Raw genomic sequence first — 16,033 nt, 5'->3', positions numbered from 1 at the left:
GTTTTTTTGTTTTTGGACTGGGGGGGAACACTTTTTTTTGTTTTTTTGTTTTTGGACTGGGGGGGAACACTTTTTTTTTGTTTTTGGACTGGGGGGGTGTTGGTCCACCCACTGAGACAGTGTGCCTGATCTAATGGGAGCTCACCAAAGCCAGCTGGACTGGGACTGAACGAGCATGTGATCAAACTGGACTCTCTGAATGTGGCTGACAATGGGGCAGACTGAGAAGCCAATGATAATGGCACTAGGATTTGTCTCTACTGCATGTATTGGCTTTTTGGGACCCTAGTCTGTTTGGATGCATACCTTCCTAAGCCTGAATGGAGCAGGGAGGGCCTTGGACTTCCCACAGGGCAGGGTGCCCTCCCTCTCTTAGGACTGGAGGGGGAGGGGGTGGGGGAGTGGGGAAGCGGGAGAGAAATGGGAAGAGTGGAGGAAGTGGAAATTTTGAATGATATTATTTATAAAGCAATAAAATTTTTTTTTTTAAAAAAAAAGACAGGGTTTTTTCTGTGTAACAGCCCTAGCTGCCCTGGAACTAGCTCTGTAGACCAGGCAGGCCTCGAACTCACAGAAACCCACCTGTCTCTGCTTCCCAACTGCTAGGATTAAAGGCATGCACCACCATCGCCTGGTTTCATGCACATTTTAAAGAGAAACCAACAGCTGGATGTGATGGCACATGTCTGTAATCTCAAGACTTGGCTCAGAAGTTGGAGGCCCCACAGGGAGTTTGAGGGCAGCCTGGGAACCTGCCGGTGCAGGTGAGCTAGCAAGCGCAGCACACTGTGAGCACTCAAGACAAGAGTTGGGATAGGAGTACTTAGTACTACACGGAGTGCTCTACTGTGGCTTTGCTGCTGTAAACATGTTCTGTTTGGGTTTTTGTTTTTATTTTTTGAGACAGTGTTGGCAGGTAGCCCAGGCTGGCCTCAACGCTTGCCTTAACCTCCTGATAGCTAGGGTTACATGCATGTGCCTTCACTCCTGGCGCTTGGGTTTTTGTTGTTGTTTTGTTTTGTTTTGTTTTGTTTTTTTTAAATAAATAGTAGGCCTTTGTGAAGCATGATCCTGAGTCTGGGGTTAGTTGCTGTGCTCTCGCAGAGGCAGCCACCCATCAGCAGTGCTGTCTACTGAGGTATACAAGGCACTGTCCTGATCTCCATTTACCCTAAGTCTCCAGTTTTCCTCTGAAATCCCCAGAAATTCTGTGGGAAACTGGCAGCAGATCTCCAAGGCTTTTTGAGGTTGAGTGTTCCCTTTCTGCACTGATTCACCAGAGCAGAAATCCCGGGGAGTTTTTCCACTAATTCCCACTGCTTCCAGCTTCCCTGCTTGCTGATGGTCCATTGGCCCCAGTGGAAAGCACCTCATTCTTAGCCCACTTGATTGTGCCCGTCCCCATGTGTAAGGGGACTGGAGGAGCACAGCAGATGCTGGGCCAAGTGAGCATGCAACACCAGTAGCTTGTCCTTTTCCAGTGAAGGCAAACACACTGGTCATCCAAGACCATTTGGTGTTTTGGGAGTAGCCTCAATTCTTCACTTGTATTGGGAGTGGGCTCATCTGGCTGTTCTAGGAGGCTAGGGAGCCTCCCTGGTGTGCATCTGGATTCTGGATGTTCTAGGAGGCTGAGGAGCCTCCCTGGGGTGCATCTGGATGTTCTAGGAGGCTGAGGAGCCTCCCTGGGGTGCATCTGGATGTTCTAGGAGGCTGGGGAGCCTCCCTGGGGGGCATCTGGCTGTTCTAGGCCCTGCAGCCTCCCAACCCAGGCTTCTGCGATCAGGGCAGATTCCAGGGCTGGATCCAATGCTGAAGCTCACGCTGTCTCTCCACAGAGAACACCTTCTGTAGCGGGGACCACGTGTCTTGGCACAGCCCTTTGGACAACAGCGAGTCGAGAATTCAGCACATGCTGCTGACGGAGGACCCGCAGATGCAGCCTGTGCAGACACCGTTCGGGGTGGTTACCTTCCTCCAGGTGAGACGCCACCTGCGCCTCTTGGTCCTGTCTTCCCTGCCATGGTCTGTATTGATTCAGATGGTCTGATTTCATCCTCTGCAATGCAGAGGTAAGAGGGACATCCCAGCAGGAAGCCAGCTCCAGGCTTACCTCCTGTTTCCTCAGTGGCTGTGAATCTCATCAGCTGCTGCCCATGCTTGCTTGCAGTTCTAATGAGGGGAAGTTTCACTTGTGTCCTAGAGATTCCCACAGACCTGCAGCTGCTGTAGGAACAGCCGCCTGACCTCACCCTACCTCTAAATACCTGGCCTGAGGGAGGACCTACCCTGATATGATTCAAGCTGCCCTTAGTTTCTTCTGTAGCCAAGAGCTTGGTTCTGTGCTACTAGATACCTGCTCAGGCCTTGGTGGCTGTCTCTGAACTCAGGGACCTTCCAGCTAGATAGCACCTCCTGAGGGAGCCATCACATTTGGGGAACACCAGCCTAGAAACACAAACTGTACCTGTATGCCCCCTCCTTGAGATGTCCCTGAGAGAGCCTGGGTAGCTGGACACCTGGAAGGGATGACCATAAAACACATGGCATCTCGTCCTGGGCCGCAGATTGTCGGCGTCTGCACTGAGGAGCTACATTCGGCCCAGCAGTGGAATGGGCAAGGCATCCTGGAACTGCTGAGAACGGTGCCCGTGTGAGTACACGTCCCTCGAAGGTGGGGGTCTTGACCCCTGGGTCTTGGGGGTGGGCATCCTCCCTCTGTCCCTCCTGTCGGGTCCTTTGCTTTGCTGTTTGGGGCACTCATTTCCCTATGGTCCCTGGCTACTAACAGTGCCCTGTGTGTTCTGGGCCTGGGACTGCAAACAAGAAAGGCTGTTGACTGATGCTCAGTCCAGACCCTCAGTTCCCACCGTCTCTCCTTGTTCACAGTGCTGGCGGTCCCTGGCTGATAACTGACATGCGGAGGGGAGAAACCATATTTGAGATCGATCCGCACCTGCAAGTATGTCTTGAGTGAGGAAAACCTTGCTAGCACTCTTCCAGATAACACTGGCTTTCATCCCGAGAAAATGTGTGTGTGAGCCAGTAGAAATATGGCATGGTCTGGAACGTGTCCCCTGAGTTCTGCAGCCCATATAAGAAAACAGATTTCAGCCCAGAAAAGCAAGCCTGACACATGCATGTGTGCATTTAAAGAGAATGGATTTTATTGTATGTAAATTATATATCAACTTAAAATTAGCCCACTACCAACAAAGGAAGGCAGTCGTAAGGAATGTTGCTTCCTTGCCCTATGCTCCTTTTCCTGCTCCCCCTTCTTAACACACATTTTTGGGGAGCCACCCTTCCTATGTCAGACAGCAGCACAGGCTGGGTTGACCTAGTCATCCAGCCATTGTGAAGGAGTCTCTAGACCCCACCGTGGCTTCCTGGACAGTGTCACTGTCACCTCTGATACTTTAGAAGAGATGCTCGTGCGGCACCCAGCTGGACTTTGGAAGCTACAGGGCACTGCTGCATTTCTTGCATGCTTGTGTAGGGACAGAAGCAGCAGACCACACGTCTGCCTTGTTGTTTGGCTCCTTCTGCTCACCGTGCCACCAGAGGCAGGTCACGCTTCTGTAAGGCTCTGGCAGGCCACAGCAGTGACTGGGCATTGTAAGTCATACAGTAGGGGAGAGGCTAAAGGACATGAAGCCTGTAGACCTGTAAATGAGTAGCTGCTGCCCTGTGAGTTCTTGAGCATACACCCTCTCCGTTCGCAAAGGAGACTCCACTCTGCATACCTTTAACTCTAAGTGCTCACACTGCTGCCAGGATCTTTTGTTACCTCTACTTTGAATTCACCTTCTGTGTAGCATCTGTTTATGCAGGAGCCAGAAGCCATGAAGGCTCCATCCCTAAAGCCCTGGTTCTGCAGCCACACCGAGATTCAGCGTGGGGCATGGTGGGCTCTTGTTTGGCCCCTGTCATGAGTGCCAAGTACTGCCTGAGGCCCTCTTGAGACCCCAGCCAGCAGAACCCATACCATCCTATGGTCATTACCGTCAAGCCAGAAGCCGGTGGGAGAAAATGTACCTTGCTTTCCCAATGGCTCTATGTACCAAGTGAGCTTTCTGGGGCCTGTTTGCCATTAGTTGCTTTGAAAGCTGGTTCATTTTCCTTTGATCTTAGTTTACTCCTGCTAACCAGCTGTGTGCCTAAACAGGCCTGTCCTTCTACTGCCTTTTTTTTCTGACACTGGGTGCTAAATCTAGGGTCTCATGCATATGAAACAAGACCTCTGCTCCATCCCCAGCCTAGCCCACTTTTTACTTTTTGAGGTGGATTCTTACTAAGTTGCCTAGACTGGACTCGAATTCACTCTGCCCCGCAGCAGCCTCTTGAGTTGCTGGCATTACCACAGCAGTCATGGTTCTTAACTCTTCCTTTTTATATTAAAAATAAGCAATCTGGACTAGTGGGGCCATGAACCAGTTGTCCTTAGCTCTGCCTCATGGAGGGTTCTCAGGATAGCCATTGACAGGAAAACCCAGGTTCTCCCCCAGCAGATCCTGCCTGCCCACCCCATTCATCCCTGCTCATGCCTAGAACACCTAGAGCTGTGGCTTGCCTGCTGCCAGCCTCACCCAGGCCGATGACAGCACAGGAAGAAAGAAGAAAGGGTGACTGATGGTAGGAGGCCACCTGTGACCAAGGCTTAAGGACAATGCCCTTGTCTGGGAGCCCTGAAGAGGGACCAGCTAGCTCATTAGAGTATAAGCTTCTGAGGTGCCTACTCACAGGAGGTTTACTTGGCCTACATGGCTGTTTAGCTGTTTATGGACAAGGCTGCTAGAGTTTTCCAGATGACCTTTGATCCAAAGCCCAGCACCACAGAACTATGTTTTACCAGAAAACCCAGGGATGTTTTTAGTACAACTCTTCCTTGAGGCCATTTGGAGAAAGTTTAGTCTGAACAGTGCCAATGTCTACACAAAGGCAGGGCCTCTGGGGGAAGCGTGCAGCAGTTACTGCCCTCCAGACCCTCCATTTCAACCTAGGAAATGGAAAAGAACCCCGTCAAGAGCCCTTTACCAAAGTTAGCTGGCACCTATGGACAGAGTGCACTTCTGCTCTGGAGTGATAGCCCCCTCTAGCTGTTATCATGGGGAACTGCAGGTATGGGTTCCCAGGTCTGGCCTGACTCACACCCTAACTCCTGAAGGTGGGGTGGGCAATGGCCATTTTTGGAAGATCAGGAAGAGGAGAAGGCTATGCCTTCCCTGAGAAAAATAGATTTTGTCTCTGCTGCATCAGCTTTGAGGGCTCTCAGGCACAAAGGCCGTGGTGCTGGGGTTGATGGGAAGGAAGCAGCCATGGCATGTTCACTCCTCCTGGCTTCCCTGATCTGCTCCCCAGAGGAGTCCAAGGGCTCAGAAGCCACTGTGCATGCAATCAGAGAACAAAGTCAAAGACCCTGAGCTTGCAGCAGCTGTCCATGCTCAACACCTCCAAGGCTAATACTGGAAGAATAGTGACCCAGTGTGGTGGTGACCTTGGGAACCTGAAGGAACTCTGACTCTTTGGTTCTTTTCAAGCAGGAGAGAGTTGACAAAGGCATCGAGACAGATGGTTCTAACCTGAGCGGTGTTAGTGCCAAGTGTGCCTGGGATGACCTAAGCCGACCTCCTGAGGACGATGAGGATAGCCGGAGCATCTGCATCGGCACACAACCCCGGAGGCTCTCTGGCAAAGGTTGGGGCCTTCCCCTGCCTTCTCCACTTGCCTTTCAGACTGCCTAGGATGAGTAGACAGTCCACTCTGACTTATTTTCAGACAAATGCATTTTTCCAATGTGGATGAACTGTCTGAGCATTATCAGCCTGCTTGTAGCTGTTTTCTGTGTGCATTTCAAACACACCAGTGGGAGCTATGTGGACACGCTGTTCCTTGGAATCTGAGGTCATGCATGTAAGTGGGAGCCATGGGACAGTTGACAGGAAAAAAGTCCACAGCCCACATAAAGACAAGGCAGCAAATGTTCACCACCCACAGAACTGACACAGGTCCCAGTTCTGGCCAAACAGCCCTGTCAAGCCTGTGGATCTCTCTCCTTGGGCCTGCCTGGGCTTTTGACGAGAGTGGCCTGAGCGTGAACCCCTACACTGCCCTACACCGTACTTCAGGAGGCTGTGGCAGGACGCCCTGCTCCCACTGTCTCCAGGAAAGGTCTTGGGCAAGGAGGATGTGGCTGTCCTGTTGGATGCTCCCCTTGCTGGTCTTGGCTACAGAAGCACTTGTGGTTTTGTTTTTTTCTTTTTTGCTAAGGCTGTCCCTAGCCAGTGCCAAAGGAAAGCAACCATTTATGCCCATGTATGTGGGAGGCTTTTTTTCTCCTTCCTTTGTTGGTTCTTCTGTCATCTTATGCTTATTGAAGAATAAGACGCCTTCAGCCCTGAGTAAAATACCTGGCTTTGTGACTTTGTTTGCTTTTGCGATAGAGTCTCATTTAGCGCAGGCTGGCCTCTTAACTTACTGTGTAGCCACAGATGACCTTGAGTTCTTGCTCCTTCAGCTCCCAATCTCCGAGGTGTTGGGTTTCCAGAAGCCACCACACCTGGCTTTCTTTTTCTTTCTTTCCTTCCGGTGCTGGGGGTAGAAGCTAAACATGGACTCTTCTGTGGAAATGTACCTCCACACTCCATGCCGTGTGTAAGCTAGAGAGATGGCTCAGTGCTTGGGAGTGCTGGTTGCTCTTCCAGAGGACCTGGGTTCAGTTCCCAGCATCCACATGGCAACTCACAGCTGTCCAGTTCCAGAGAACCCAACACCCATGGCAAAACACATGAAATAAAAAAAATAAAAAAAAAAAATTAAAAAAGATTTCTGAAAGGACAACTTAAACACCCATGGCAAAACACATGAAATAAAAAAAAAAAATTAAAAAAGATTTCTGAAAGGACAACTTAAACCCCAGTGCAAAGATCTGGGCCCCTCTTTACTCTCCTGCAGGAGGGGTTCATACTCAGCTGTCTTTGACCAAAGGCTAACCTAATGAGAGGTTGGTGATCGTGTCCACAGTTGCAATCATCACGGTTATTTTACTTATTGTTTATTTTTCAGACAACCTCTCTTTCTCTCTGTGGCATAGGCTGGCTTCTAATTTCCTGCCTCAAATGTCCCAGTGCTGGGATTATAGACAAGCACCGCCATGCCCAGCACTGTTGGTTTTTATGGGGGTTTTGGTAAAGGTAATCAACAGCAGGTCACAGCAGAGCTGGTGGTCATCCCTTCCCTGCTAGTACTACCCACCTACCTTTTCTTCTTTCTCTGTTTGGAGGCACGATCTCATCATGGTAGCCCAGGCTAGTCTCAAACTTGTCAAACTCGTATCTCAGCCACCTAGAGCTAGGATTACTGGTGTGTGCCACCATACCGGCCTTTAGCCAACACACTGCTGTCCTAGGCTCTAGCGCAGGCTGGGAGGAAGGGCTGCTGGGAGCCCAGAGGGCCATCAGGCAACTTTGGGATATCGGGATATCGTTGCAGATACAGAACAGATCCGGGAGACCCTGAGGCGAGGACTCGAGATCAACAGCAAACCTGTCCTTCCACCAATCAACCCTCAGCGACATAATGGCCTCACCCATGACCGCCCCCCGTAAGTGTCATGTTCCAGGGCTAGGACAAGAGGATGGTATTTTCCCTGAGGGGCTATAACCAAGGATTGCATGAGAGATTACTGCACATAGTTCTGGGTGAAGGGGTTAAGGATAGCCCTGGTCCAGGGGCACACAGACCTGTGGTTGAAGGAGAGGTTCTCAAAGGGGACCCTGCAGAGCATGAATGTAAACAGCAGTAAATATTTTTTTTTTTTAAAGATTTATTTATTAAGCATACAATGTACTGTTGGCAAGGAAGGCACCAGGTCTCATTACAGATGGTTGTGAGCCACCATGTGGTTGCCGGGAATTGAACTCAGGACCTTTGGAAGAGCAGGCAATGCTCTTAACCACTGAGCCATCTCTCCAGCCCCAGCAGTAAATATTTATATGGGTTGTGTGAACAGACGAGAGTCCAGGTCAGGGCAAAATCTGACTGGGGGCCTCTCAGCCTTGTGGGAGCCCATTGTGCTAAGCCAGTCCCCTTATCTCAGCCGCGGTCAGAGTTGCCCTTCCTTCCTTCCTGGAGCCTGAGCTCTGGCTGATAACTGCAACCCCAGGGACCTCCTTGTCTGGCCAGCCCTGCACTGCATGCCTGCTGCCGAGGCCCTTCTTCCTGCCTGCCTTTCCTGGGGCCCAGGGAAGGGAAGGAAAATCCTTAGCAGGCCTCTGCTGCCTGTCTCGGGGTCCTGTAGTCCTTGGGAGAAACCAGCCGACCCCAGAGGTCAGATCTGCTTCCTTCCCACCTCTTCCTCTGTTAGGAGGCGAGTGCAAAGCAAGGCTAGAGCTAGGAACCCTTCTCATCTGACCTGGATGCCTCGGTGCTGGCAGCTCAGAGCAGGAACCTGGCCTGCCCAGGAGGTTGTTGGGCCTCAGGTGAAAATGGAGCTGGGCTAATCCTACACCACTAGGAAGATCTGCCCACCTTCTAAGAAGCCTTTACTCTAAGCTTGTTATGTGGCAACCTCAAGTCCTGGGAGCCAGCTAGGATGCGCAGGCCTTCCTTTGCGGGGAACACGAATGAAACAATGAACTGTTGATGGCAGATGCCGTCTGACTACACACACGGTTTGTTGGAAGTGACCACAGCTTTGGAGTCAGGCTCCAGTTGCTGATTCATGATCCCCAGAAAGATGAGTGATACCACACACTACGGGAAAGACGCCATCATCTGGAGTAGGCAGCGTGTCTTGGAGAGAGAGGATTGGGTGCCCCCAGAACTGCAGCTAGCATAGGAAGCTGCTGTAGGAACTGAGGTGGGAAGTTTGGCTGCTTAACACCGGGGCTGCGTCCTGGGAGCAGATTATGGTGTCAAGAGGGTTACTCTGAACACCGATCCACCCAGCACGGCTCACCTGGTGTACGTGCCTTCTAGAGCTGGAAGAACTGAGCTCTCTGACAGCATGGAAAGGCTTCCATTGCCACTCAGCAGCCCTTAGCTGAAGCCAATGACTTTCTTAGGTCACTCGTGTTTTGTCGTGGCAGTAGCAGATGGCCAAGCTGTGTCATGGGGCATCTGGAAGCTTTCCACCTGCAGTCCGGACCCTGGACCCAGGACTGTATTCCCTAAGCCCCAAGTGTGGCTCCTTGCCCTGGGCTTCTCTGGCACTGATGGCAGGTCAGAAGTGGACCTGTACCTCGAGTAGTTTGCTGGAAATGTAGGGAGGCTGCTCCTCCTGCCTCCCAAAGGCCGCCAGAGCTCTGACAGAGATGCCCCTCGCTCTTTGACCTGAGACACGCCTAATATCTCGTTCTGTTTCTTATTTATATGTTTGGCTATTGTGCCCCTAGACACTGCAAAGGGCACAGACCGGGCTCTCAGTTCCTGTAGACACAACTAGGTATTGGCAGTTCCTGTAGACAGCAGGGCTGGGTATTGGCAGAAGGCCGTCCCCTTTGCCCCTACTCTTTGCCCTCCATTGGCTGATATACAGAGATGGGTGAGAATAGATGAGAGGTGCGAGCCCTCTGGAGTCTTCTGCCCTCCCTGCAGCTCAAGTGCCCAATCAGGAACCCAAAGTGCTGAAGTCTGGCATCTGGGGAGGGTGGGGGTCAGAGCCTCTCCTGAGGTTCTTGGTCCTTGTTACCAATTTGCTAACAGGCAGTTGAGCAATAGTCCACTAAGACCGTTCTCCCGGTGCCCTCAGCTCTCCCGGAGCCTAGCTCTCTGCTCTCTCAGGCTTGACAGTGGCCAGCTCGGTTGAGATTAGCAAGCACCATTGTAATATCTGTGCTGCCCACTCTGGGACCTGACCTCCTTTCAGACTCACCATAAAGATGGTGACAGAGAAACCTGGTCCCAAATGTGCTGGCACCGGTGTTTGTTGTCCTCTGGGAGGCTGCTGTCACAGCATGGGCCCTATTTTGTCTGCCTGTCCAGTTTCCCCTTAGTCAGGACTTTGGGCTGGGCAGCTCTGAGGCATGGGTCTTTGTGGCTCTGGATGTGATTGAGGAGGTTACAGAGATAGGTTCGCTTAGAACAGCTGATCAGGCCTCAGCATCAGCATCTGGGTTCTGGCCTACTTGGGGAATTGGGCACTTGCTAATTTCATACATCCATAGCAGCCAACAGTTCATACCAATATTAATTCAATTCATCCTCGCAGCCACTGTGTGAAGTAAATAGTCTTATATTTTTTCCTTTTCCAGAAGAAATACTTGAGATGTAGGGACCTGGTAAGTAGTTAAGGGCAATTTCAACAGGTGTGACCTTCCTTGTCCTGTGCTCAGGAACCCTCTGAGGACCTGCAGGCCATGTCTCTGAGATAATAATGACCTCACTTGGGGAACTCATGTAACTGACTGGTTGTAGCATGACTAGGGACAGGCTCTCACATGACACTGAGGATAAGCTAGGTCCACGTTAGATGACTGGGTTTGTTAGGCTGTAAGGAGGACCTCTCATTAGCCCCATGATTCTTGAAATAATGAGCTGTGTCATAGCTGGCTCGTTCTGAAACAGGCCTCATTTTCTTCTTCAGAAGCAAGCATAAACCTATCTCTGGCTCATATCCCACCTCAGGACCAGGGTATTTCTTTTTTTCGGAGGCCCTAGTTCCTGCTTCCCAGAAGGCAGCCCCTCTGGTAACCTGTTCTCCAACCTGCTGTTGCCAGCCCTCCTCCCACTGCCTTCCTGGAAGGAGCATCCTGGGCCCTCTTTGGGACGTCTTCAGCAGTTTCACAACCCTTGCATTCCAGCCATGAAATTTGTATCTGCCTTTTCCCAAGATGATCAGTTGAGAAAAGCCTCCTTCGGCTTGCTGGCGCCTCCCTTCCCACTGCCTGCTCGGGTGAGTTTGGGAAGCAGCCCTTTGTGCCACATGAGGACAGCCTGGCCTAGAGCTGTGCCTGCCAACATGCGTTGGGATCCAGGGTGGGAGTCACTGGACGTTCTCTCTGTCTGAGGTTCCGGGTCAACCAGACTCTGGCAACAGGTGGGCATGTGTGGTCAGGTGTGTGCAGGAAAGGTCTGTTTCTATAAACTTCTGCCAGTGCCCTCTGCCTCACTTAGCCAGTGACTCACTTACTAAGGAGGGGAGTTCCAGAGGAACTCTCTGGGTCTCACATCTTCCCAAAGATGGACAGGCATCGTGTGTGCTAGAGAGAGAAGGTAGTCAAGGGAGCTCTCAAAGGCAAACTTAGCCTCCCTGCTCAGCCAGGTCCCTATTCATCTAGAATAGCTCTGGAAGTTTATGTGGATGCTTCCTGCTTCACTTCCTGGAGAATGATGCTGTCATAGCATGAATTCTGTTGTGAGAGTCCATCTGTAAGATGCCCAAACACACACACACGGAGAGACATGTACCCCTCTTTCTCTCTCTCTCTCTATCTATTTCTGCCTAAGATGGGGTCTGTCTCTAGCCCAGGCCTCCCATGTAGTGGGATCACAGTAGGAGTCACAATGCCCGCTCAGTTCTGTTCTGAAGTTTCTTCTCCCGTTTGTTTGGCCTTCGCACGGGGTGATTTTCCTGCCTCTCACTCACGCCCATCTTGAGCAGTGTGTGCCCTGGCTGGGGACTAGTTCTTTAGAAAAAGCTGCTTGGTTTTGCTCAGCCCATGGGGCCCGTGGAGTGTAATTAGTGTTCTGGTTTTCATCCGTCCGCCAGTGGATTTGGGTGAAGGAAGGTGAGTTTCCTCCTCGGCAGGCAGCTGGTTGCTGTGGTGCCACTTTGCACACAGGACAGATTTAGATGACCCTGCTGTCAGGGTTGTGTGTTAGGGCAGTAGACAGCCTGGAGCCACTCTGTCACAGTGGCTTCACTCACAGTTCCCATACTGGCAGAGGACAGTCCTTTGCACTGGAGAACAAGTCCAGAAAGAAAGAACCCTGCTCTCGGGGCTGACAATAGGAAACGTCGGGGCCTCTCCACTTGCTGCTTCCTGAACCAGGGTCTTCCTTTTGGGTCCCTCATGTGAACCAGGTTGTCCTGCTAAATATCTGTACAGTGTTTCTCAGAAAACACACCCAAAAGGGCAGAGAACACAGGTCAGCTTATGTTCTGACTGCTGTCTTTACTCTGCTTCCCCAAAGAGACCAAGCTGTGGCCATTTGTTCAAGGTTCCTGGCTGGGGCTTTGAATCTAGGTGCAAGCGCTGCATCCTCTCCCTCAGGTTGCACAATCCAGGGTATTTTTATCATCCATCCTTGATCTTCAGTGTCACCCAACACCAGGAGTGAGTCACTTCTGCAGGGAAGGGAAAAGGAAGGTTCAAAGGTGAGAGCTGAAGAAAGGAAGTGACTCAGTCTCAGGGAAAGGAAAGCCACAGGGGTCCTAGCCTTACCCCCCAACTAGTGGGGCCAGGCTAGGATGGAGTCACCGGCACCCACAGCTGTCGATGGATGGTTAGAGAATCTTCCAGACCTCAGTGCCACTGTTAGTCTTGTCCTGCCTGCCTCTACACTGCCTTTTCCCCTTCATGCTCCCTATGTGGGATGGCCTATTTAAAACATTACCCTTACTGTTTGCTTGTTGGTGCTTACCAGCAATACTGTGTAGTCTTGTATTGCTGATCTCATCCTAGTAGAGAGTTTGTCAGCATGACAGTGACCCACAGCCCTGTGCTTCCCTCCACCTCACACCCTTTCCCAGTCCTGCCCCAAAGGGAGGCTGCCAAGTAGTTCTTTCTCTGGAGAATTCAGAGCTCCATCAGCAGTCAGAAAGCAATAGGAATAGTCTCCCAGGCGAAAAGCAGAAGCCAGAGGTGGGGCTGAGCTCTGCCAGCCAATTGTACTTCACTTTTGATTTGTTGCCAAGCCCGATGTCCTGCTTCCAGGTGTCCCCAAGGAAAAGGTCTCAAGTCATGTGGCCAGTGCAGCCGTCATGACTGTCACAGGACGAGGACTGTGACTAACAGGAATTTCGGCTGCTTGATTTTTCTCCCACATTGCCACGGATAGAAAATTACAGTGCTCCTTGGGTGAGTGTGGAGAGACTAAGACCTTTCCAGATGGAGAGAAAGTAGGTTCTGCCAGTCTGCAGCATAGGTAGGGTGACTAGGGAACGTACCATAAACCACCCAGGACTGGAAATCCTGTCTTGTCTTGACACTGGAAGGACAGGGTGTTCTGGGATATGTGAAAGCCACCTTATACAGTGAGAAGTGTAAATATAGATGTGTTATTTGGACTGGAAGAATTAGGTTCATTTCTGAATTGCCAACATATGATCACTCCTTGGTCTTTGGGCAGAGATTAAGTATGAACCATTCCATATACCAGCCCTTGGTGTTCCCAGCACAGGCAGAGCCCTGGGCTGGACAGCTAATTCTTGAGGCTGAGCAGGTAGTTATTATCTGTCACCTGTGTGGGCTATTGTCCCCACCTCACATGTTAGAGTACTCTTGCCCAGGTTTTATAAGATAGAGTCAAGCCAGGGCATGATAGTTCCAGTACACAGGGCTACACAGAGAGATCCTATCTCAAAAACACAATAAATAATTGTCATGTCGTGGCAGCACACACTTTTAATCTTAGCGCTCAGGAGGCAGAGGCCAGCCTGGTCTATAGAGCAAGTTCAGGACAGCCAGGCCTACAGAGAAAACCCTTGTCTCAAAAAAACAAATAACAACAACAACAGTATGGTTCAGCAGGTAGAGTAACTTTCCACCAAGCCTGGTGTCCTGAGCTGGGCCCCTGGGATTCACGTGGTAGAAGAGAAGTGGCTCCTACAAGTTGTCCTCTAACCTCACATGCTGTGGTTTGTATGTGCATATACATATATAACACATACACATAAATAAATGTAGAGGGAAATGGCCCAGTGGTTAAGAGCATGTGTTGCTCTTGCAGAGAACCTAGGTTTATTTCCCAGCCCATGTGGTGGACCTGATGCTGTCTTCTGGTCTCTGCTACCATGGTTCACAGACATCCCTGCAGGTAGAATTAAATAAATAAATAACAACAATCGATGTAACATAAGTATTTTAAAGAATTGTAAAATTTCAAAAGAAGGGGCTGGAGAGATGGCTCAGTGGTTAAGAGCATTGCCTGCTCTTCCAAAGGTCCTGAGTTCAATTCCCAGCAACCACATGGTGGCTCACAACCATCTGTAATGGGGTCTGGTGCCCTCTTCTGGCCTTCAGGCATACACACAGACAGAATATTGTATACATAATAAATAAATATTTAAAAAAAAAATTTCAAAAGAAAAAGAATCTGTGAGTTCAAGGCCAGTCTGGTCTACAGAGAGATCCAGGACAGCTGGGGCTATACAGAGAAACTAAGGAAAACAATAAGAAAAAATAATTTAGGCTGGTCCGCAGGTAGTGAGTTCTTTTAGCTGATTGTTCACAGTCAGCCATTAATGACAATTGTTAAAAATTGATACCCTGTTCTCACTACTATACTTGACTAGTCTTTAAAAAAAAAAAGAAAAGAAAAAAGAATTTAAAGAGTAAAACACAAACAGTGAGGAAAGTATAATAACTGATAATCTGAAAATCTACATGTGAATGCAGAGGGAAACTGGTATTTTACTTTCCCTGGAAACCCTTGAAGGCACAGGCAAGTGGAAACCATTTGGGTGAGGTAAACATACTAAACAATCAAGTGAGATCTGCTAGCTGTGAGTGAGGACGACAGGTGAGACTTCACTTTCTATTGCTATGATTAAGACCATGACCAAAAGCAGTGACTTGGCATGTAAAGGGTTTATTTCATCGTGCACTTCCATGTCACAGTCCTTCACTGAGGGAAGTCTGGACAGAGCTCATGGCAGGAAGTGCACGATGAGATTCCAGCCTCTTCCCAGATGACTCTGGCTTGTGTCAAGTTGACAAAAGCAAACCTAACCTAAGCAGCAAGGGCTCCAACAAGGGCAGGCAAGGGGCATCAGGACCAAACTGAAGCATGATTTCAGGTGACGGGTGTGCAAGTAAGAACAGAAGACAAGCAACTAGAAGGCAGAGGCAGGAAGATCCCTGATTCCAAGGCCAGCCTAGTCTGCAGAGAGAGTTCTAAGACAGACTCCAAAGCTACACAGAGAAACCTCATCTCAAAAAACTGAATGAATGAATGAATGAATGAATGAATGAATGAATGTCAAAAATTTTGCTGAGCTATGGTGGTACATGCCTTTAATTCCAGCACTCAGAGGCAGAGGCAAGTAGATCCATAGAGTGAGTTATAGGACAGCCAAGATTACACAGAGAAACCCTGTCTCAAAAAAACAACAACAAAGAGAAATTCTGGCAATTAAAAAAAAGTCTATTAAAAACATAGGGAATCCTTATGTGAGGCAGGTGATCTCTGTGAGTTTGAGGCCAGCTTGGTCAGGTCAGCTAGGGCTGCTACATAGTGAAACAGTGAGACCCCGTCTCAAATATATGTGTGTATGTGTGTGCGTACACATATATGTATATGGCCTATGAAATAGCTCAGTAAATAAAGGTGCTTACTCCCAAGCCTGAACCCACATGGGTGAATAAGAGAACTACCAAAACTTGTCCTCTCCTCCATACATGGGTGCACACAACAAACATATATACACAATCAATCAGCAAATGAATAAATGAGTGTAGTTAAAGACTATCGGAATAGGGCAATGGATCAGTCAGTGACCCCAGGTGCTGTCACCCATGTGCACGTACCCATAAAGACACGACACACACACATAATTGTCGTGCTTCACACACCTATACTTCCAGAGGCAGAGATTGGGGGTTCATCCAGCCCTTCTAGCTGTATCAGCAAGCTCTGGGTTCAGTGAAAGAGCCACTTCAACAATAAGGTAGACAGGGATTGAGAAAGACCCCCAACATGACCTCTGTCCTGCCTGCTGTACACACACACACACACAATACACATATCAAGGAATAGCCAGGCGTGGTAGCTTGTGCCAGTGACCCTAGCACTGGGAGGGTGAGGCAGGCAGGCCAATGTAGGTCACAGAGTCAAGGAAGAATCCGCCGTGTTGACTCTGGCAGCACAT

The 16,033-nt window shown here is 49.9% G+C and overlaps 1 protein-coding gene across 2 annotated transcripts in view; it reads left to right on the top strand.

Annotated features, from left to right (window-relative positions):
* Sufu (SUFU negative regulator of hedgehog signaling) overlaps positions 1–16,033 on the top strand; it is a 98,098-nt gene that overhangs the window by 58,968 nt on the left and 23,097 nt on the right. Inside the window, exons 4-8 of one of the 2 annotated variants that reach the window (XM_057779293.1) lie at positions 1,839–1,981; positions 2,568–2,653; positions 2,890–2,962; positions 5,544–5,697; positions 7,492–7,603. In XM_057779293.1, the coding sequence (XP_057635276.1) occupies positions 1,839–1,981; positions 2,568–2,653; positions 2,890–2,962; positions 5,544–5,697; positions 7,492–7,603 (568 nt within the window). Of the gene's footprint in view, positions 1–1,838; positions 1,982–2,567; positions 2,654–2,889; positions 2,963–5,540; positions 5,698–7,491; positions 7,604–16,033 lie in introns of both variants that reach the window. The other variant, XM_057779292.1, reaches the window with a different exon arrangement.

This window comes from Chionomys nivalis, chromosome 8, assembly GCF_950005125.1.
Source record: "Chionomys nivalis chromosome 8, mChiNiv1.1, whole genome shotgun sequence".
NCBI lineage: Eukaryota > Metazoa > Chordata > Mammalia > Rodentia > Cricetidae > Chionomys > Chionomys nivalis.
The sequence above is the reverse complement of the archived record's forward strand: the minus strand, read 5'-3'. Positions and strand labels throughout refer to the sequence as shown.